Here is a 21,296-nt window from a genome sequence, read left to right as displayed (position 1 = left end):
AGACGGTGCGCGCTGAAGGGGTAGCCCGCTTCGACTTGCCACCCTTGACCTTCTGGGTTTGGCTTATTTCACTTAGCATGATGGCCTCAAGTTCTATTCATTTTCCTGCAAACCACTTCATTTTTTATTGTGACAAAATACAGACTGCATAAGCCGGGCGCAGTCCGCGTGGGTCGTGACAGTCCCGACAGACACAAGCCACCGTGATCCCGGCGACTCCGTAGGCCCAGGCGGGAGGATCGCAAGCTCCCGGCCATCCTGGGCAACTTGGCAAGATGCTGTCTCAAAATATAAAATAAGAAGGGCTGGGGATGCAGTTCAGTGGACAAGTGCCCCTGGCCCAGTCGCCAGTCAAAAACAAAAACAAAAATACTGAACTGGGAGTGTATAATTTCTTTGTTGCTTTTTTTTTTTTTTTTTGGGGGGGGGGGGGGCTGCTGGGAATTGAACCCAGGGCCTTGCGCATGCAAGGCAAGCAGTCTACCAACTGAGCTACATCACCAGGCCATTTTGTTATTTTTTTACATGGAAATAGTTTCTTTCTGGGCTGGGGATGTGGCTCAAGCGGTAGCACGCTCTCCTGGCATGCGTGCGGCCCGGGTTCGACCCTCAGCACCACATACCAACAAAGATGTTGTGTCCGCCGAGAACTAAAAAATAAATATTAAAAATTCTCTCTCTCTCCCCCCCCACTCTCTCTTTAAAAAAAAAAAATAGTTTCTTTCTTTTTTTTTTTTAAGAAAGAGTGTGAGAGAGAGTGAGAGAGAGAGAGAATTTTTTAATATTTATTTTTTAGTGGACACAACATCTTTGTATGTGGTGCTGAGGATCGAACCCAAGGTTTGATCCTGCTAGGTGAGCGCTCTACTGCTCTTACAAACCGCTCTTGTAGTTGTAGATGGAGAGCATGACTTTTATTTTATTTGTTTATTTTTATGTGGTGCTGAGGCTTGAACCCAGTGCCTCACACGTGTGAGGCAAGCACTCTGCCACTGTGCCCCAGCCCAGCCCTGTCATGTCTGTTTTAGTATAGATGTGGAATATCTCTTCAGCCTGACTTGTCTTTCCTGACCCTGGGATTCCTGAAGAGAACAGACTGCTCTACAGCATCTCCCTTGACCTGAGTCTTTTCCTGGTGATCCAAATCAGTCTGTACTTTTTTGGCAGAACGCCATGAAGTCCTATTGCATCCTGATCACTCCCTGATGCTGGGAGACTGAGACCCTCTCTGTCCCACTTGGTGATATCTGCTTTTTGGCTCATGTTTGGGAGGCTTCTCCACTGTGTCCACATTTGTAACTGGCAAGTGACTTGGGAAGAAATACTTTGTGTGTTCCAGGCCTTCTGGTAAGCAGATGTGGAGTTAAGTGAGCATTTGAGGTGTGCGCCTGATGCCTGCAGAAGGACTCATGACTGGGCGCCTCTGTTGAAGCATATTGCTAACCCAGTGGTGCTGAAGCAGAGACAGCCAGATAGAGAAGCCCTGTATCTGGTAAAGATGGCCAGTCCCCGGTGCCCATCTGTGCTCAGCATCCCAGCCGAGAAAATTGTGCCCCTAGCTGAAATGCAACTGTGGGCTTGCAGCACAGCGGCAGACATGGTGGAAATCTGAGCAGCGCCCTCCGCGGCCGTGACCTTCTGAGATAAGGCAGATTTCCCATCCCTCGTTGATCTCGCACTCACTGATCTAAGTATTCATTGGTGATTTTCTAATCTATCACCTGTACCATATTAACTTGGCCTTCTATATCCTTTGGGGATATAGATTTAAGAAGAGTTAAAGCAGGACAGGGATAGAGCTTAGTTGGTAGAGTGCTTGCCTTGCATGTACAAGACCCTGGGTTCAATCCCCAGCACCAAAAAAAAAAAAAAAAAAAAAATTAAAGGGGGCCATGGTTGTGGCTCAGTGGTAAAGCAATCACCTAGCACGCCTGAGGCCCTGGGTTCCATCCTCAGCACTACATAAAAATACATAAAAAAATGTTTTTAAAAATGAAGAAGAAGAAGAAGAGGAGGAGGAGGAGGAATTGTTTAAAGGAATCTGCCCCAAGGAGGTGTGTTTGAGTGAAGAAGGAAGAAACTGATGACACCCAGCAAGCCTCTGAGAGAAGAAAGCCCCAATGAGCACAAAGGACCAGAGTCAGGAGAGGAGAAGCCAAAGTGCCAGTGTGGCTGGAGCAGTGCAGGTGTGTGTCCCCAGGTCAGCCTTATGAATGGGCAAGCAGTAGGCTGGAGGCCAGGCAATGATTGGGTAGGGCCTGGAAAGCCTCCCAACGGCTTTCATAGTCCCCATTCTGCACTCCTATAAAGTTACCTTGAACTTAGTGGCCCAAATGGTTGCAAACATCCAGCCGGTATTATAGACATTACCCCGGATGGGAGTCACTCAAGAATGCCTAGCAGCCAGGCATGGTAGCACATGCATGTAATCCCAGTGGCTGGGGAGGTTGAGGCAGGAGGATCACAAGTTCAAGGCCAGCCTCAGCAATTTACTGAGGCTTTAAGCAACTCAGCAAGAACCTGTCTCTAAATAAAATATTTTTAAGAGCGGGAAGCTGAGGGCCTTGGGTTCCATCTCCAGTACAAAAAAGAAAAAAAAAAGATTGCATTGCAAAAAGGGCATGTGAGATGGGGGAAGTTCTTGGGGCCGCCTGTAAAGCATATGATGGGCCACATTTGGGTTACTCTGGATAAAAGGAAGTCATTGGAGGACTCTTGAGCAGGGGAATACTGTTGTCCAATTTGTTAAGAAAGGCTGTTGTTTTGAGAATGGATTGCTTGGAGGCAGGGCTGAAGCAGGGAGACTAGTTGGACAGGGACTGGCCATGGCCACATTCCAGCAAGGGTGATGATGGCTTGGGCCAGAGACAGGGAGGAGGTGGAGAGCCTCCCGGCCCTGACTGTGTTCCTGAGACAGAGCCCTGCATGCAGGTGCATGCTGTGGCCTTAAAGCCATCCTGCTCCAAGGGCTCCAGAGGTGCCATTTACCCCTTTCCACTACTCTGTCTTCTTGGAGATGAAAAGTCCTCTCATTCCTCACACTGCCTCTGCCTGAGCCTAACCTGCAGTCACTGCTATTTCTCTTTCCCACTCACCTGATATCCAAGTCATTGGTGAGTCCAGTGCACAGAATCTACTTTCTTTCTTCCTTCCTTCCTTCCTTTCTTTCTTTCTTTTTTTGTGTGTGTGGTACTGGGATTCTCTACCACTGAGCCACATCCCCAGCCCTTTTTATTTTTTGAAACAGGTCTAAGTTGTCCATGTTGGCCTCAAACTTGTCACTAGGATTACAGTTCTGCGCCACTGTGCCCAGTTGTTGGCCCCTGTCATCTCTTGCTGTCTTCCTCTCCCTACCCCTGGTAGGGTCATTTTGCATGGGGCACACACTCCTACTTATCTCCCTAAAGGCTGTCCATCACCCTGGGAGTAAAAACCAACAGCTTTCATGGCCCCTAGCACACAGAGTTGCTAATTTGGCACAACAACCCTTGCTTTTGGAAAATGAAGTCTGTTCTACAAAGCTGTTATTAAAAAAACAAAACAAAACTAAGTGTGGATTATACACGTCTGTAATCCCAGCCACTCAGGAAGCTGAGGCAGGAAGATTGCAAGTTTAAGGCCAGCCTGGACAATTTATATATATCTTTTAGTTGTAGATGAACAAACTTGTTTATTTATATATTTAAAAATAAATAAACAAAATAAACCTATTTTGTTTATTTATTTTTATGTAGTGCTGAGGATCAAACCAAGGGCTCTGCACGTGCTAGGCAAGCACTCTACCGCTGAGCTATAACCTCAGTCTCCTGCCTTGACAATTTAAAAGTATTTTTTTTTAAGAGAGAGACAGAGAGATAGAGAGACAGAGAGAGAGAATTTTTTTAATATTTATTTTTTAGTTATCGGCGGACACAACATCTTTGTATATGGTGCTGAGGATCGAACCCGGGCTGCACGCATGCCAGGCGAGCGTGCTACCACTTGGGCCACATCCCCAGCCCATGCCTTGACCATTAAAAAAAAAAAAAAAGGTTTAGTTGCAGATAGACACAATACCTTTATTTTATTTATTTATTTTTTAAAAGTGATGCTGAGGATTGAACCCAGTGCCTTGTGTGTGTTAGGCAAGAACTCTACCACTGAGCCACAACCCCAGCCCAGCCTGGACAACTTTTTAAAAATATTTTTTTTAGTTATAGGTGGACCTTTGTTTTATATATTTATATGTGTGCTGAGAATTGAACCCAGTGCCTCATACATGCTAGGCAAGCGCTCTACCACTGAGCCACAAACACAGCCCCAACTTGGACAATTTGACAAGACCCTGTCTCAAAATAAAAAGGAAGGGCTGGCCAGGCATGGTGGTGCACTCCTGTAATCCCAGCAGCTCAGGAGGCTGAGGCAGGAGGATCACAAGTTCAAAGCCAGCCTCAGCAAAAGCAATGCACTAAGCAACTCAGTGAGAACCTGTCTCTAAAATAAAAATAAGAGCAGTGTGAAGAAGAAGAGGCGAGAATGACCCCGGACTGACCAAAGCCAGCCGCTGCATCCCCTGGTCCAGCGCCTGCATCCCGCCACCATTGCCACCATGCCCAAGAGAAAGGCTGAAGGGGATGTAAAGGAGATAAAGCCCAGGTGAAAGACAACCACAGAGAAGATCCGCAAGGCTGTCCGCTAACCTGCTCCTCCAAAGCCAGAGCCCAAGCCTAAAAAGGCCCCTGCACAGAAGGGAGAGAAGTACCCAAAGGGAAAAAGGGAAAAGCTGACCCTGGCAAGGCTGGGGATAACCCTGCAGAAGATGGAGATGCCCAAAGAGACCAGGCACAGACAGCTGAGGGGCTGGAGACGCAGGGCAGTGTGTGCCTTTCTGATAACTGTGGACTTCTGGTGGCTGTACAGTTTGAAATACTATTTTTTATCAAGTTTTATAAAGATGCAGAATTTTGTTTTCCTTTTTTTTAAGCTATGTTGTTAGCACACAGAACACTTCATTGTTGTTTTTTTGGGGAAGGAGCATATGTCACTAGTAGAATGTCTCCAAAGCTGGATTGCTGTGGGGAAACACACCTTTCCCTTCTAGTTTTGAGAGACTTCCTCTTTGTTCCTAAGAGGAAGGGATTCCCTGATGTTGGCACACACAGCCACCTCGGCACAAACGCCTTGTGATATGGAGAAACTCAGACTCATCTGTATGTCCTCCTCCCCCTCTCTGGCATCAGCATGGACTTAACTCCCCTAAACTCAGACCTCTTGGGACCCGATTCCCAGCAATGGGTTTCACCAGTGTGGGGGGCAACCTGGACTTTCCAGTGACATCATTGAGAATAGTGTCCCTCAGAAGAGCAGCAGTCCCTTTTCTAGATTGGGGATCTTCAGATTAATGATTTTGGCCATTCTCCTTTCATTTCCTGAAAGTCAGGGTCGGCTTGTGAAAAGTTGTTAAACATGCTAAATGTGAAAGGTCAACCCTCACTCTAAACTTCTCCTATTCAGAGCATCAAATGAAGACTTCATTGGATTTTATAGTGGCTTTCTGATTTTGGTAGTCTGTCTGCCTATGACCTGCCTGAAATACCATGATTGTTTATTTTTTTTTTTTAAAGAGAGAGTGAGAGAGGGGGGGAGAGAGAGAGAGAGAGAGAGAGAGAGAGAATTTTTTAATATTTATTTTTTAGTTATCGGTGGACACAACATCTTTGTTGGTATGTGGTGCTGAGGATCGAACCCGGGCCGCACGCATGCCAGGCGAGCGCGCTACCACTTGAGCCACATCCCCAGCCCCCATGATTGTTTATGAAATGTATCTTTAATAAAGCTGGATACAGTTTGGCTTGGAAAAAAATAAAATAAACTACAAAATAGGCCTGGGGATGTGGTTCACTGGTTAAGTGCCCCTGGGTTCAATCCCCAGTACCTAAATAAATAAATAAAAACTACTTTTTTGTTATTTTGAGACAGGGGCTCACTCTCTTTCCCAGGCTGACCTGAAACACCAAAACTCAAGCAGTCCTCCTGCCTCAGCCTCCCAAGTGCTGGCACTACAGGATGTTATACCATATCCAGCTGTACTTAACAACTGTCCCCATCTGTGTTATACCCATGGGAGTTCAAATTCACAGAAATGACAGAATTAAGACATGGAGAAGCAAATGATGTTGAAAGAAGACTTTGTTGTATTAGATTTTCCAGAGGTGGAAGTGTACCATGCCCTGGGGGCAAGCAAGGCACACAGGGAGCACCAGGCTCTGCTCAAGAGCCAGGGCGAGTGAAGGAAGGACATGCCCTCGCTGAGTGCCCCCTGGAGGAGCAGAGCATGGCACACAGCTTAGAACTGGCTAGTCTGGATAACTCCAGTGGGCCCTGGCACAGATGGGCTGACCCTGCTTGCCTGTACCTGGCCCTGGGCAGTGAGCAGGAAAACTGGCCTGGCCTGTGGGAATTCCTGAGGAGGTGGTACAGAGCAGGGGTGAAAGGGGTGAGGGGAACAATTCTGCCATTAGTTTGGTCAATCAGGAAAATACAAAATCTAAGAAAATAGAGTACCCCCATGCACGGGAACAGGTGAGGGGATGCCTCCATGGTGGACAGACAAGGGGAGACCATCAGGTTTGGTCAGACCTGTTGCTGTGACTCAGTCTTCACCCAAGAGTGGGGAGAAAGCTGAAACTGAGAGATGGGAACATTGAGGTCTGGCCACAGGCCAGTGACCAAGTCTTACATGGCTCTCTCCCCCCACCCCCAAGAACCTCTCATCTGATCCCTCTCTCCACCTAGGCAGGTGATCTCAGTCCAGAAGAGAGAAGCTGGGCACCTCTGGGCTGAGGAGCTTGCTGTGCCGCTGTGTGTGGAAGCTCAGTCTCACAGAGAGTTGCTTGGGACCTGCAGGGCTGTATGCCCTGAACGAATCTGCTGCTCCCCTTGAAAGGCAGGCAGCACCTGGGGAAGCCCCCCATTAGACATCTGGGCCACCTCACCCCACTGTGTCCTCAGAGTGGGACTAGCCCCTCGGCTCAGCAAGAGTTCCATAGTAGGACTGTGGCCATATTCTGCAGCAAGGTGCAGGGGGGTCTTGTGGAGCCAGCCAGCAGCATTGACCTGTGCACCCCTGTCCAGGAGATGGCTGGCAACCTCCATGTGGCCTCCCAGAGCTGCATAGTGCAGGGGTGTGAGGCCCAGTGAGTCCTGAGCATCTACCTCAGTTCCCCAGGCCACCAACAGCTGGACAGCAGACAGATGCCCACCAGCAGCAGCCCTGTGAAGTGCAATGCGGCCATGCCTGTCCCTGATGCTTGGGTCTGCCCCATGGCCCAGTAGCAGCTCAATGTCCTAGAAAGGAGGAGAGGGGAAGGCATGAGTAGGCCTTGACACAAGTGGGTGAGAGGCTGGGACCTGGAGACATTTGCCTGGCCCTAACCTGTTCTGACCTTCTGTTTGGTCAATAAGCCAGAACCTAAGGCAGCCTGCAGCCCTTCTGCTTGGAGACTTCCACTTTCCCCAAATGGCTGAGATCATATCCAGACTCTGCAGTGCCTCCTGTCCTCCTCTGGTGCCTAGGAGCTAGCTGGTCTCAACTGCAGACCAGGTACTAGATAAATGTTTGTTGCTGTCGGCCACCAGAACGAAGTAGCAATGCAAGCCCGGGTCTCCAGGGCCTCCAGGAGATGGCAAGATTATAGGAGGAGAGGCACAGCCAGGACGGCTCTCAGTGATTACACCCTGGTGCCTCTCTCCTGCGCTCGCGCCTGCTCCACCTGCCCAGCCTCCGTGTCCGCCTGGCCCCACCCCGCGGTGAGGGGAGTGCGGCCCGGAGCTTCCTGCCTCGCGCCCCTACCCCAGGCACCAGGCTATTGCCTGGGAAAGCAGGACTCACCTGTTGGCGGCCCAGGCCGGCCGCCAAGCCGAGCGCGGTGACCCCGGAGGAGCCGTCGGGGGCGTCCACCTGCGCCCCGCATGCCATGAGGAGGCGCAGCGCCGCTGGGCGCCCGGCCACAGCCGCCACCAACAGGGCACCGTCCAGGTCGGCGCCCCCGCCAGCCGCCAGCAGCTCGAGTACCGGCAGCCTCCCGCCGGCGGCCGCCCAGTGCACTGCGGTCCAGCCGAAAGCGTCAGTTGCCTCGGGGCCCAAACCCGGAGCGGCCAGTAGGCGCGCTGTCAGCAACGTGTGGCCCAGTGCCGCGGCCCAGTGCAGCGGCGTGAGGCCCTCCCCGGAGCGTGCAGCCACCGGGGCCCCTCGCCGCAGCAGCAGCTCGGCCACCCGCGAGTGCCCTTGCCAGGCGGCATCATGCAGCGGCGTGTGCCCCGCGCAGTCCGCTGCGTCCACTGGGGCCCCGCGCTGCAGCAAGAGGCGCACCAGGGGCGCGTGGCCACGCAGCACAGCCAGGTGAAGAGGGGTCCTTCCAAAGCCGTCCCTGCAATGAAGTAAAGGTGTCCAGGGCGCCGGCAGTCTGCTGACCAGACCCTATCCTGCCCCTCCCCAAGAGAGCTTACTTCTCTTCCACGCTGGCCCCTTGCCTCAGGAGCTTCATCACCAAGGCGGCAGGACCATGCCACACAGCCTGGAGCAGGTTCCCCTGGCTCTGGGGGGCCCTGGGCCCCTTTGTCCTGGCTTCTCGGGCCCCCGAGCTTAGTTCTATCCACCGCAATTCCTGCTCTGCAGCCTCCGCCCCGTCCTGCTCCATAGGCTCAGGCCTGCTGGAATCCACCTGGGGAGAGTATTCACCTTGGAGGCTCTGCCTTGTGGGCCCAGGTGTCCCATGCCAAGGTGGAGGCACGCACGCACACACCTTCGCCATGGAAACCCAGCCTTCTGACTTTGAGTTACCCCCAGGGAGAATTTCCCCAGGGGCTCTGTCCTCTGGCTGGGGGGTCACCTCCATGCTGATTCTAGCCCAGTATCAGCCTAGTGACTGTCCTCAGGAGACTCCTTCTGCAGGCTGTTGTGGGAGTTTCACCTGAGAGGCCGGGGAGAAGAGGAAGCTCCTACTTCTTCCTGGGCCAGGCTGGAGCCACTGGCACGTTTACCTAGTAATCTAAGGAGAAACCTGCCTGCCTGGCTGCAGCCCCTGCCCAGCACCCTTACCCCCTGCAGACTGCCTGGCCTCCCTCAGACCGCCTGCCAGGAACCAAGACCAGGGCAGTCTGGGAAGTGCAAACAGGAACATGCTCCTGGATGACGTTCCTCCCCCCACAACCTGCACAAGGAGCATGGCCTCTGATGTGCCTGGACTTGCCCCCAGTCACCTTTGCTCTGACCCTACCCCTGCTCCTGTTCCTACTGGCTAAAAGGACCTGAGGATGGAGCCACCTCTCCTGAGTTGGGTCAGAGCTGGGGAAGAGTTCAAGGTGCGGTTCTTGTTCACCACTGACACCTGGACAGAGAGTGGCATGGGGTGATAGGGAGGCAAACCCCTGGAGAGCAGGTTGAGTGGGGTCAATGAAAGTCATGGAAGGCAGACACCTGGGCAAGAGAGGATGGAAGTGGGTGGGGAGTATTTCTGGCACAGGAGCTGCTAAACACCTTGTCTTGGGTGGAAAGTGATCCTGCCAGAGCACAGTCTTCAGGTGGGTATCTTGACTCTGGGTGCTGGGGTGGGGGGGTAGGCTGGTCACTTGCCCAGAGCTAGGCAGGGGAAGCTGGGCCTGTGTCCAGGAAGACTACCTCTAGTGACAGCTTCTGCATTTCTCCCCCACAGAGACTTGTGCTGGCCAACAGGAGACAGCCCAACTCTGGAGCTGCCCATTACACCCACCCCCATTACCCCCAGGCTGCAAAGGATGAGGTGTTTGGAGGGTTGTACCCTGGCCCCTCCCTAGCGGGCAGCCCTTCCAGGTGCCCCAAGGCAAAAAGTAAGGGGCCCCTTCCTACCCCTAACCTACCTGGATCCTCCCCTGGGGACCTCATCAGTCCACTCAGCTGTCCCCTCCACCCCCATAACACCTGGAGCCTGACCGTGGAGCTGAAGCAGTCTCTGTCTTCAACCCTGTCCTATTTTCTTTTTGGCACTTATCACAACACAAAGGTCTAAGGTCTATTTATTTCATTTTATTTTATGGTACCAGGGGATTGAATCCAGGGGCACTTAACCACTGAGCCACATCCACAGCCCTTATTATATTTTGAGACAGGATCTCACTAAGTTGCTTAGGGCCTTGCAAAATTGCTGAGGCCAGCTTTGAACTTGTGATCCTCCTGCCTCAGCCTCCCAAGCAGTGGGGATTACAGGTGTGTGCCACCATGCCTGGATATTTATTTGATTTAATGACTTGCCTTCCTCTTCTAGGATGGACAATCCCTGAGGGCATACCCCAGCAGGCTGGCCAGCAAAGAAGCAGCGAGCTCTGGACTGATGTGAACACCCAAAGCAAGAGGAGCTTTGGTCTCAGCATCCGCCCCGTGGCCTTCGTCCCACAGGAGGACCCAAAATTGAGAGGGATAAGGGCACTTGTGCTAAGGAGTCACCTGCATGGTACAGTTGTCCCTGGGGATCAGTGGAAAGACCCATACCTCATCATAGTAAGGGAGGATGTAGAACTGCCTGTGCCAGCCTCCCAGAAGAAGGCAGGTGAGACAGTGGGCCTCATGTGGCTCCCTGGACAGCCTGCCTTCCCCAGCTCTGCCCAGGCCTAGGTGGATTGGATTTGCCTTGCCTCTGGGTCCAGGCAAGGCTGCCAGGATGCCAGCTCAGGCTCACCTCTGGGAGGCAGGCCTTTGAAGCCCAGAGCCAAGAGCAGTTCTTGGCACCAAACTGTGGTTTGAATGTGTCCTTCAAAAGTGCATGTGTTGGACACTTAATTCCCAGTTATATGTTGATGGCATTTGCAGGTGGGCCTTTGAGAGCTCATTAGGATCAGTTGAAGTCATGAGGGAAGGGCCTCCATGATCGCATTAATGGCTTTGTGAGAGAGTGGGCTGGGGAAGTGGATCAGTGGTAAAGCATTTTCCTGGCATGTGTGAGGCCCTGGATTTGTATTCCTAGCACTGGAGAAGGAGGAGGAGGAGGAGGAAGAGGAGGAGGAGGAAGAGGAGGAGGAGGAAGAGGAGGAGGAGGAAGAGGAGGGGAGGAGGAGGGGGGAGGAGGAGGGGAGGAGGAGGGGAGGAGGAGGAGGAAGAGAGGAGGAGGAGGAGAGGAGGAAGAAGGGAAAGAAAAGGAAGAGGAAAAAGAGGAGGAGGAGGAGGAGGAGAAGGAGGAAGAGGGGAGGAGGAGGAGAAGAAGGAGGAGGAGGAGGAGGGAAGGAGGAGGAGGGGAGGAGGAGGAGAAGAGGAGGAGGAGGAGGGGAGGAGGAGGAGGGGAGGAGAAGGAGGAGGAGGAGGGGAAGAGGAGGAGGAGGGGAAGAGGAGGAGGAGGAGGAGGGGAAGAGGAGGAGGAGGAGGAGGGGAGGAGGAGGAGGAGGAGGGGAGGAGGAGGAGGAGGAAGGGGAAGAAGGGAAAGAAGGGGAAGAAGGGAAAGAAGAGGAAGAGGAAAAAGAGGAGGAGGAGGAGGAGGGGAGGAGGAGGGGAGGAGGAGGAGGAGGAGGGGAGGAGGAGGGGAGGAGGAGGAGGAGGAGGAAGAGGAGGAGGAGGAAGAGGAGGAGGAGGAGGAAGAGGAGGAGGAGGAGGGGAGGAGGAGGAGGAGGGGAGGAGGAGGAGGAGGGGAGGAGGAGGAGGGGAGGAGGAGGAGGAGGGGAGGAGGAGGAGGAAGAAGGGAAAGAAGAGGAAGAAGGGAAAGAAGAGGAAGAAGAGGAAAAAGAGGAGGAGGAGGAGGGGGAGGAGGGAGGAGGAGGGGGAGGAGGAGGAGGAGGAGGGGAGGAGGAGGAGGAGGAAGAAGAAAGGAAGAAGAAGAAGAAGAAGAAGAAGAGGAGGAGGAGGAGGAGGAGGAGGAGGAAGAGAGAGAGAGAGAGAGAGAGAGAGAGAGAGAGAGAGAGAGACCGACAGGACCTATCAGGCTTGCTCTGTCATTGCCATGAATGAAGTAACATAAGGCCCTGGCCAGATGCCAGCACCATGCTCCTAAACTTCCCAGCCTCTAGATCTATGAGCCAAATAAGTACCTTTTCTTTACAAATTACCAGTCTGGTATTTTGTTATAGCAACAGAAAAATGGCCTTCATCACACAGCAGCAATTCAGTGTTGGTTGAAGGAAGAACAGCCTTGAAGAGAAGATGAACTCATTAGAGAGATGCTCTGCCAGCTGGGGATGTAGCTCACTGGCAGAGGGTTTGCCCAGCAAGAGTTGTTTTGCAACATTTTTACCCCAAAGTCACTATTGGAATATACAAACAGCCACTATCACATCATGGTGCGTGTGGTGTGCCAGCGGAACAATTGAGTTCCTTGTGTGTTGGGGCAGGGGAGGCTCAGCTGTCCTCATGGGAGCATGTCACATGCTCTCTGTTGTTGATGTCATACCCCTACCCCTTTGATTTGAAGGAAGCTGGCTAGCTGGAGAGGGCTGAAAAGTGTTAGAAGGAAACTTAGGAATGAAAAGCCCCCCACGGGAAAAGGTGTCAGGTCAGTGTGTGCTAGAGCTGAACATTGTGTAAGACTGGTGAGTGTTCAGGTACTTTACTAATATCAGGGGCAATCTCTTCTTCCCCCTTGCAATAAGAGAACATGTATTCCCATCATCTGAAAATCTGTGTTAGACCCACTTTCAGGATGGATTGGACTCACACATATAGGATGCTCGATATCTTAGCTGGTGTTTACTGAGCACCTACTGTGTGCCAGGTCTCACATTGAGCACTTTCCAGGCACCCTTCATGACCTGCCCTACAAAGTAGGCACTGTGATTTTCCACATCACTAAAGCTTAGGGTCTGGGTTTTGAGATGAGGGACCAGCAGAGCTAGGGCAGGAAAGTGGGGTGGGTGTCTGGCCTCTAGGTGGCAGCTGTGACAGGATCTATGAAATGAAGTCATTGTGCAGGGGAGCTGGAAGTGGGGGTGGGAGGGGCGGACAGGAGGGAGGAGGGCCCCATTGCCAGGCTGAGCTGCAGGGACAGCTGGGCAAGGCCTGACCAAAGCACACAGGAGCTGGCTGCAGGCACCTGGCAGAGAGTGGTCCAGCCTGTCAGTAGGTGAAACAGACAGGGGTGTGGCCCTGGAGACTGGTCATCAGGGCTGGACCTACCTGGGCCAGTGTCCACCATCTGGTGGGTGAACTCTGGATGGGAGTGGAACCTGGGGAGGGTTAAAGGGTCTCTAGTCTGATCCTGGGGAGCTTGGTCTTGCTACCTTACCACAACTGTGAGCCCCCCAGGTCTGCTGCCTGGGGAGCATGAGTGATCAGGAGAGGGAGACAGAAGAGGATGAGGGAGGGGGTACCTTGGACACAGCACCCATGCTGCCTCAAAGGCCTCCTGACCATCACACCTCAGCCCTGAGAAGCCCAGGGTGGTCTGGTCTGGCCATCCGAGGTCTCAAGACCCTGCTGCTGCCTGGGAGGGCCCTGGCTGTGCTCCTGCTCCATCTGCTGCTGCCTGGAACCGTTTTTCTGCTGTTACTGCTGCCCGCAGCTGGCATTGTCTACCTGGGATTCCTGTGCCACTCCAGGGTGAGCCTGGGCCCTCTGTGGGAGGGGTCCCTGGGAAGTAGGGGTCCTGCAGAGGCTCAAGGACCCTGGAACTCATGGCTCCTCCCTGGGAGCCCCTTTTTTGCCAAGTCCCTCACTGGCTGCAGTCAGAGAAGGCTTCTATTTGTTCCCAGGGGACAGTTCTCTTCCTCCCAGCTTGTCCCAGGGATATCAGAGCCTGAATAGCCGGGTAGAGGTGGGGAGGGGAGGCGGGTTCCAGGAAGAGAAGATGGAATCATTGTCAAATTTCACTAGTCCTCAGCCTCGTCTCACCCTTGGCCCTCCCCCCAGTCCTTCCCAGACCCCTCCTGGCCTGGGCTGGGCTTCTCCACCTGTGCAGTGGGCTATGACGTGGTCTGGGAATGGAGGGTGAACAGAGATGGATCCTGTTGTCCCTTTCTGTAGCCTATGATGGGGGAGGGAGAAGTGGTGCTGGCTGGTGACAACCGGGCAGGGATTCAAGGTCTGCTGCCAACACAGGGAAGGGCCATGGGGGGAGGGGGCAGATGGGGACAGGAAAACGAAAGTGGGACTTCGGGGGCGATTCTTTGAGTCTGTCAAGGTTCCACCTAGGTCTCGAATTTCCCTGTCGGTCCTCAGCACTACCTGGCCCACAGCAGCTCTGTCCACCCCAACTCTCACCTGGCCCCGCCCAGGCCACACCCTTCGCCTGGCCCCGCCCAGTCCCCGCCCCGCTCCCGCCGGCCCCGCCCCGCCGCCCGGCCCCGCCCCTCCTGACCCTCCGCGGGCTGGTCCGCAGGTCCACCCGGCGCCCGGCCCTCGGTGCCGCGCGCTGCTCTCGGATCGCGGCTCCGCTGCGCTCATCGTGTTGGGCTTCCTCTCGCTGCCGCCGCTGCTCGTGCTGGCCTCGGCCGCCCGCGCCCGCCTGATCCGACATCTCCGCCTGCTGCTGCCGTCCCCAGCGGGGAACCCGGGGTCCCACGAGGAGCAGTTCTGTGCCGGGGCGTGACGCCGGTTCCCGGACTCCCGGGAGGCCCCCTAAAGCTCCGGGTGGGGCGGGGCGGGGCGGGGCGCGGGGATGACACCGGACTCCGCCAGACCCTGGCGGCCCCTTCCCCACCTCCGGAACCCCGACTCCCGCTGCCGAGAGGCTGGGAAGCACGCAGAAGGAGACCCCCGGAGGCAGCCTCCGAGCGCTGCTGCCTCCGGAGGCCCAGCCCCTGCGCCCACCTGTGCCTGAGCGGGTGAGGCCGGCCTGGAGACACCCACTCCCGCCGAACCTCAGTGGGCGGCCAGCAGCAGCTGGCTTGGAGGGGTCAGCAGGCTCAGTCTGTCTTCGGAAGTTCTCGTTGAAACAGGCCGCAAAGAAAGAGAGAAAGAGAGAAAGAAGTCCGTTCTTGTGGATAATTTGGACGTCTTCGGCGTTCTGAGGCTTCACCAGCATGTTTCCGGGTGTGGGTTTGTCCTTCTGTTGTCCTGGGGTTGAACCCAGCAGGGGTGCTCTACCACAGATCACTTTATGTGTTTTGAGACAGCCTCGCTAAATTGCTGAGGCTGGTCTCATACTTGAGATCCATGTCTGCGGATTCATATCTTATAACAGTTCTGGAATATTCTCAACCAATATCTCGTCCTTATGACTCAGTGTTTTCTTTCCCCCCTTTCGTATTTTCCATCTGCATGTGCCTGGTCTGCAGTCTGAACAATTTCTTCATCTCCTTCTTCTAGTTCGTTGAAATTCATCCTTTCTAATCAGCTGATCAACTCACCTATTTACTAGAAGAAGAAGAAAGAAGAAGAAGAAAGAAGAAAGAAGAAGAAGAAGAAGGAGAGAGAGAGTGGTGCTGAGCATAGAACCCAGCGCCCCACGCATGCCAGGCGAGCGCATTAGCGCTTGAGCCACATCCCCAGCCCCTAACCTATTTACTTTTAGGTTATTATCAGATTTAAAGTTATATTTTGTCCTTTTTCAATTTTATCTTTTTTGGTTTGTTATTGTTGTTACTGGGGATTGAACTCAAGGATGCTTCACCACTGAGCTACATCCCCAGAACTTTTTTAATTTTTTTTTTTTTTTTATTCTGAGACAGGGTCTCACTGAGTTGCTTAAGTTCTTCCTAAATTGCTGAGGCTGCCTTTGAACTTGAGATCCTCCTGTCTCAGCTTCCTGACTTGCTGGGATTACAGGCATGCACCACCACCTCAGTTAAAAATCAGTTTTTATTTTGTTTTTGGTGGTGCTGGGGATTGAACTCAGGGAGTTTTGCCTGCTAGGCAAGCACTCTATCACTGAGCAATAACCCCAGCCTAAATAATTTTGATGGCTTCTTTGTTTGTGGTTTCTGGATTCCAGCTTAGATTCCTTAAACATTCATACATATATGCTATACTTAGTAATGCCAATTTCCTAGTGCTTAGTGTTTGGGGGGAAGAGTGTCCAAATCTATTATTTATTGTTTCTGCTGAGCTCAGTAATAGCCTAGTATTTTTTTGAAAGTTTGGTGGATTTTTTTTTTTTTTGGAGGGGCGCAGGTCCTGTACATGGTAGGCACAGACTCTACCCCTGAGCTATATATACTCCCAGCCCCTGGTAATTTATGATGTCAGCCCATATACTAGGCTATTACTGAGAAAGAGGAAGGGAGGGAGGGAGGAGAAAAAGGCTTTTTCTCCTCCCTCCCTTCCTCTTTCTCTCTCTCTCTCTCTCTTTTGAGACAAGAGTCTTGCTAGTTGCTCAGACTGACTTGAACTTGTGGTCCTCCCAACTGGGCCTCCCAAATGGCTGGGAAACAAGTGTGTGCCACTGTACCTGTCTGCTGATTTACAATGTCTAATTGTGTGTGGGGGGGTATTTGAGATATTTCTTTCCTTGTAAGTCCAACAGTGTATTAAAAATGACTGCTCACTGTGATTTAACAGAGTCTTATGGTAGCTGAAAATCCTTTTAAAGGATCCAGCATGCCATACTGCCAGCAGGGCTCAGCCTGTGACCAGTGTTGGATCCACAGTGGCCTTGAGCAGAGACCAGTGTATGGCTGGGCTGGGTCCAGTGGGTGTCTTGGGGTTTTCCAACCTTCATCTGTGTCTGGCTTTGATGTCTTTCCTGAGCAGACAGAGCTGGCCAGTTGCCAGCCTGCGTACAAGAGCTTTCCCGAGGCTGAGGACGCCTTCCTTCCCCTCCTGCCCAGGCTGGGCAGGCTCTGGCTGCTGCCACCAGGGGCTGACAATAAGGAGTCTCCTGGGATACCCTGGGCTGAGGATCCGCCTGGCCCTACATCATCAAAACAACAGCTGGGCCTGGTGGGGGCGGGGAGGTAAGTGGCTAGTTCAGCGCCCCCCTCCTGCTAAGCTGGTCGCTAGTCACTGACCATTGACCCGGGCAGGGAGTTCTCCAAAAGGTGTTTCCCAGCTTCCCAGGCTCCCTCTGAAACCCCTGACAGCCTCCGGCTGGTCCTGGGATATAGCTCAGTGGTAGGATGCTGGCCGGGCATGCAGGAGGCAGGCCCAGGATTCCACCCAGGCCTTAGCCCTGGAGAGCAAAGCTGAGCCAGCTGCCAGGCCAGCAGAGCCTGAGGGGCTACAGCTGCCTGCCTGGAGCTGAATGCAGCTCTGCCCTCTCTGGGTCCTCTGCAGGGCCCTAGGAGTCTTCCTTGTCATTCTCCTGAGGGGCGGGGACCTGGCTCTCTAGCCACAGACTCCCCTCTCAGGCCTGAGGTATCCACTGGCCTCTTCCTAGCTCTCTTCCCTGAGTCCCACAGATTTTGTCCCCCAACTTCTTCCCAGCATGAGCTTATGACAGAAACCTCCTCCTTCGGGGTCCTAGTCCCCAGCCCTGGCCCTGCCTCCATCTCCTCTGCTGGCTGCTCTGGAGTCCTTTCCCCTACCTGGAGGTCTGAGCTTCACCCCTTCACTAGCTCCAGTCCCTCGGGGCTGCAGAGCCAAGCCAGTGGGTGGGCCAGAGGAGACCTACATTTGTGGGGACACAACTCTTTCCCCTATGGCTAAAGGCCCTGCTTCCTGAGAGAGAGCTGGAGTGTGCATGTGTGGGTGTGTCCTGTCCTACCTACTATCCTCTTTCTTCTTGGATGAGGGATGTTGTCCCCACCTCACAGGTAAGAGGAGGGCTCTGCAAGGTCCCCACCTTGCCTAAGCTTGTATTTTTTTTCTTCCATTATTGATGGACCCTTATTTATATGTGGTGCTGAGAATCAAACCTAGTGCCTCACACATGCTAGGCAAGCGCTCTACCACTGAGCGACAACCCCAACCCGATAAGGTTGTATATTTTATTCACAAAATATTTGCAGGCACACCCTGCTTGAGGGGCAAGGAGGGCCCATGCTTAGCTAACTGTTCCTCCAGCCTCAGCTCTGAGCTCCTGAGAGGCATGCCCCACCAAGGCACGTGGGCTGGGCACCATGCTGGCAGTGCCTGAGCCGGAGAGGGTGGGCTAGGAAGGAGGAGGCAGAGTGAGGCCCCTGCTCCTAGGCCCTGACACTAGGGAGGCTGCCCTCAAGGTGTTGATCCAGGCCTGCCCCTTCCTGCTTCCTCCTCCATCTGAGCCCCTGGGTGCTCCGTGAACCTGCCTGGACCCTACCTGAGGATGGAGCAGGACCTGGCAATCACCTACAGAAGAGCAGGCCAGCCAAGAGGACCAAAGCTGGGGTGGCCCACCTCAGAAAGGCACATTATTGTTTGGTGGCACATTCTGGACACCCGAATCCAGACTCTCACCGAGTCCCTGCCCTACTTCTGATGGCGGCTTACCCAGTATCTCCCTCAGGGCCTGGGATCAGCCCTCTGCCCTTCCTTGGCACTGCCTTCTCCACCCACTTGGAGTCCCATCACCTCCCTACTGCCTGAAGGCCCTACACTGGCCCTTCCCTTGCTGTCCGCCAGCCCAGGTCCCCTGACTGGCAGGCATGCCCACCCCCACCCAGGCCCTGGCACTCACTGTCCCCCTCTGCCTTTAAGGCTCTTCCTTTGTGCAGCTCTGCCTCAGGTCACTGCTGACCCTCTGCTGCCACAGGGCCCCATCCTCTACAGGGAAAACAAGCTGTCCTGTCCCTGCTAGCCCAGCATCGCCTGTTCACGCCGAGTCGGGGGTACTGGGGGGGGGGCTCTGCCTGGTAGCTGGTGTCCCCAGTGCAGAAGCTGGTTTGATGAACACTGCCTGGCACTCACCCTCCCATGCCTCTTCCCTGCTACCTTCACAGCAGGGACTGGGAGAGGGGTTAGCTCGGGGCTCTGGGGGTGAGACACGCACCCCCAGCTCCCAGGACTGGACTTGGGCCCTGCCTGGCACGATCCTAATCCTAGGCAGACAAATCAAGTCTAGAGGAAGGGGGGGCAGTGGGAAGGAGCGGTAGGGCCCTGCTGCTCTTGGCTGCCCCTTCCCCTACCCCGCTGCTTGCCTGGATGAGGCAGGGTCACCGGACCCAGCCTCACCCCACTCCCCTGGCCAGGGCCCATGCAGCTGCTCCTGCCACTTCCTGTTTTTGTGTCCCCCGTGGATGTGAGCGTGGGTTTGCATGTAGATACAAACAACTGACAAACAGCAGCTCACAGCAATGGGGTGGGGGCCCAGGCCACTCTGCTCTCAGCTGGGGTCAGGGGTGGGGTCAGAGGCCCTAGGAGATGCCCTTTTCTCTGGGGTTGAACATGACTACAGTGAGCTGGGGACAAAAGGCCCTTCTTCTCTGCAGAAGCCTGGATTGTGTGGAGGAGGGAGCTTTCTCCAGGACCTCAGTGGGGGCAGGGGCTATGCCCTACTGAGAGCAGTGTCCCTCAGTTCAGGGAAACCCCCCACCTGCTTGCAGATAAGCAGCTGGGCCAGCTCTGGGAAGTGAGACACAGCAACTCCCTGCACCTGGGCCAAGGTGCTCTCAGCCTCACCTGCTGCATCTTCCTCTGGGTCCCCAGGATGCCAGGCCCAGGCAGAGACTGCACCTGGGCAGGCGGAGGGCTGGGGGATGGGCCCTGCTGTTTGGCCTGGCCAGTCCTTGCCTTTGTCTATGTCTCTGCCCCCTTTACCAACTGGGCCCTGCTCCCTTCAGAGAAGAGGCTTCTGGATCATTCTATTTGTGCTTCCTCTGGTGTCTGCCTAAAGCCCAGGCCTGGCTCTGACCACCACAACTCAGGCTAACTCCCTCACCCTCTGGGATCCCATCTGTCCACAGCTTTCCTCTGGAGGTAGGGAGAGCACTGGGGGGCAGGGCACAGGAATAAGGCTTGCTTGGACTGAGTAGGGGAGTAGGGCTGATGGGGAGGGTCCCCAGGGGGTGGGGCAGCAGCAGTGACTGGGTAGAGGCTGGGCAGACAGGACTCAGTGGAGGCTGGGCCTCCAGTGCCCCTCTCCTTCTGATGTCAGGCTGGAGGAGGGCGCTGCTTCCTTGAGGCCTGAGTCACAGCAAGAAGACCCGCTCAATTTTCCAGAAGGGACGGAAACTTCCCGTCAGCTCAGCCAGGCAGGCTGAGGTGTGACTGTGGGCCTGGGCTGCTGTTAGCAGCTGCCTCCCCACAGGGCGGATCCACTGTGGCCCAGCTCCCTGGCAGGCAAGCTTGAGGATGAACCGTCTACCTGGGCGTGCCTCACAGCAGTCGGTGGTGCTGCCACCTTGTTTGGTCTCTGCTCAGTGCCCATCTCCAGGGCAGCCCTGTGTGCTAGGGGCTGGGGGCCATGTGAGACCCCCTGGGCGGCTTACTCGACTGGGTGAGCCCAAATCCACTGCTCCCCCCACGGGGCCCAGGCGGAAGCACCAAGCAGCTTCTGGTCCGTGCTGAGGCCTGAGGTCTGTGGAGCAGAGCCAACACCCACTGCCAAGATTCCCGGCAAGGGGGTGGGGGATGGCGGCAGGGACACAGTTCTCACTTGTTCCTGCCGCCAGCTCCTGGGGCTCAGCTGTGCGCTTCCTTTTTTAGGCAAAGCCCAGCTCAGGCCATCCTAGTCCCGCCACTGAGTCTCACCTGCCAGAAAGGGAGGAAGGAAAACCATTTTAAGTCCCATCCGTCTTCCCCACCAGCATCCTCCTGCAGAGGGTGAGAGGGGAGGGACATCCTGGCAGACATACCCCTGCCACATGTGTGTCCCCAAACTCAACTCCATGGTTACCCCACAGGAAGGGATCTCAGGAGGGCTGCAGCCGGCTCCTGCACAGGGGAGGAGGCCCAGTGTTCCCAGGGAACACTGCATCCCCTTTCTGGGTCTAGTCAAGATTACAGAACCCAGGGGCTGGGGCTGGGGCTCAGTGGTAGCGCACTTGCCTAGCATGTGTGAGGCACTGGGTTCAATCCTCAGTACCACATACAAATAAATAAATAAATAAACAAACAAATAAATAAATAAATAAAATGAAGGCATTTTATCTACAAAATATTAAAAAAAATTACAGGGCTCAGCTCTGTCTAGTGGGCCCCTCCAGTCCTGCTAGGGTCTTATATCTGTGGCCTCGGGCCCTTCCTTGGGTACAGTGTATGAGGCCAGCAGTAGGGCCATTATGGGCATGGCGCAGGACAAGGCCTGAACCAACTGTCTCCTGTTCCTGTGTCTTGTCTTCAGGCTCCTGTCCCCACTCTAAGGCCCTTCCAGTTCCTGTTGATTAGTCCTTAGGGACACCTATCCCTCAGCCTCGTAGCCAAGGTGCAGCCAGGACCTGGGGTTTGGCTTCAGGGGCCCCTAACACTTGGGAATCACAGGCAAAGGGTTTGGAGTGCGGGCGACCCCACAGCCTTACAGCCGGGAGAGGGGAGAGCCTGTGTGTGCCTGCCCACAAGTGCGTGCCTCGGT

The 21,296-nt window shown here is 54.4% G+C and overlaps 1 protein-coding gene and 1 pseudogene across 3 annotated transcripts; one reads left to right on the top strand and one right to left on the bottom strand.

Annotated features, from left to right (window-relative positions):
- Positions 1 to 3,911: 3,911 nt before the first annotated feature.
- Positions 3,912 to 16,419, bottom strand: ANKRD65 (ankyrin repeat domain 65). Of its 2 annotated transcripts, XR_014023590.1 has the most exons (5): positions 14,289 to 16,419; positions 8,488 to 8,702; positions 7,871 to 8,408; positions 6,040 to 7,326; positions 3,912 to 4,387 (listed from the first exon to the last, which is right to left on the bottom strand). XR_014023590.1 is itself a non-coding variant. In XM_081306669.1 (4 exons), the coding sequence occupies exons 1-4, from the start codon at positions 14,952 to 14,954 to the stop codon at positions 6,859 to 6,861; spliced, it is 1,887 nt and encodes a 628-aa protein (XP_081162795.1). In that variant the 5' UTR covers positions 14,955 to 16,419; the 3' UTR covers positions 5,788 to 6,858. The 2 variants fall into 2 exon arrangements, 1 of the variants encoding a protein (XP_081162795.1); XM_081306669.1 differs by lacking the exon at positions 3,912 to 4,387 and having other exon boundaries at positions 5,788 to 7,326.
- Positions 4,380 to 5,582, top strand: LOC308656038 (non-histone chromosomal protein HMG-17-like; annotated as a pseudogene). Its single transcript has one exon. The product of its transcript is annotated as a non-histone chromosomal protein HMG-17-like (transcript).
- Positions 16,420 to 21,296: the final 4,877 nt, after the last annotated feature.

The sequence above is a fragment of the Spermophilus citellus genome, assembly GCF_964194105.1.
Source record: "Spermophilus citellus genome assembly, chromosome: 9".
Classification (NCBI taxonomy): domain Eukaryota; kingdom Metazoa; phylum Chordata; class Mammalia; order Rodentia; family Sciuridae; genus Spermophilus; species Spermophilus citellus.
The sequence above is the reverse complement of the archived record's forward strand: the minus strand, read 5'-3'. Positions and strand labels throughout refer to the sequence as shown.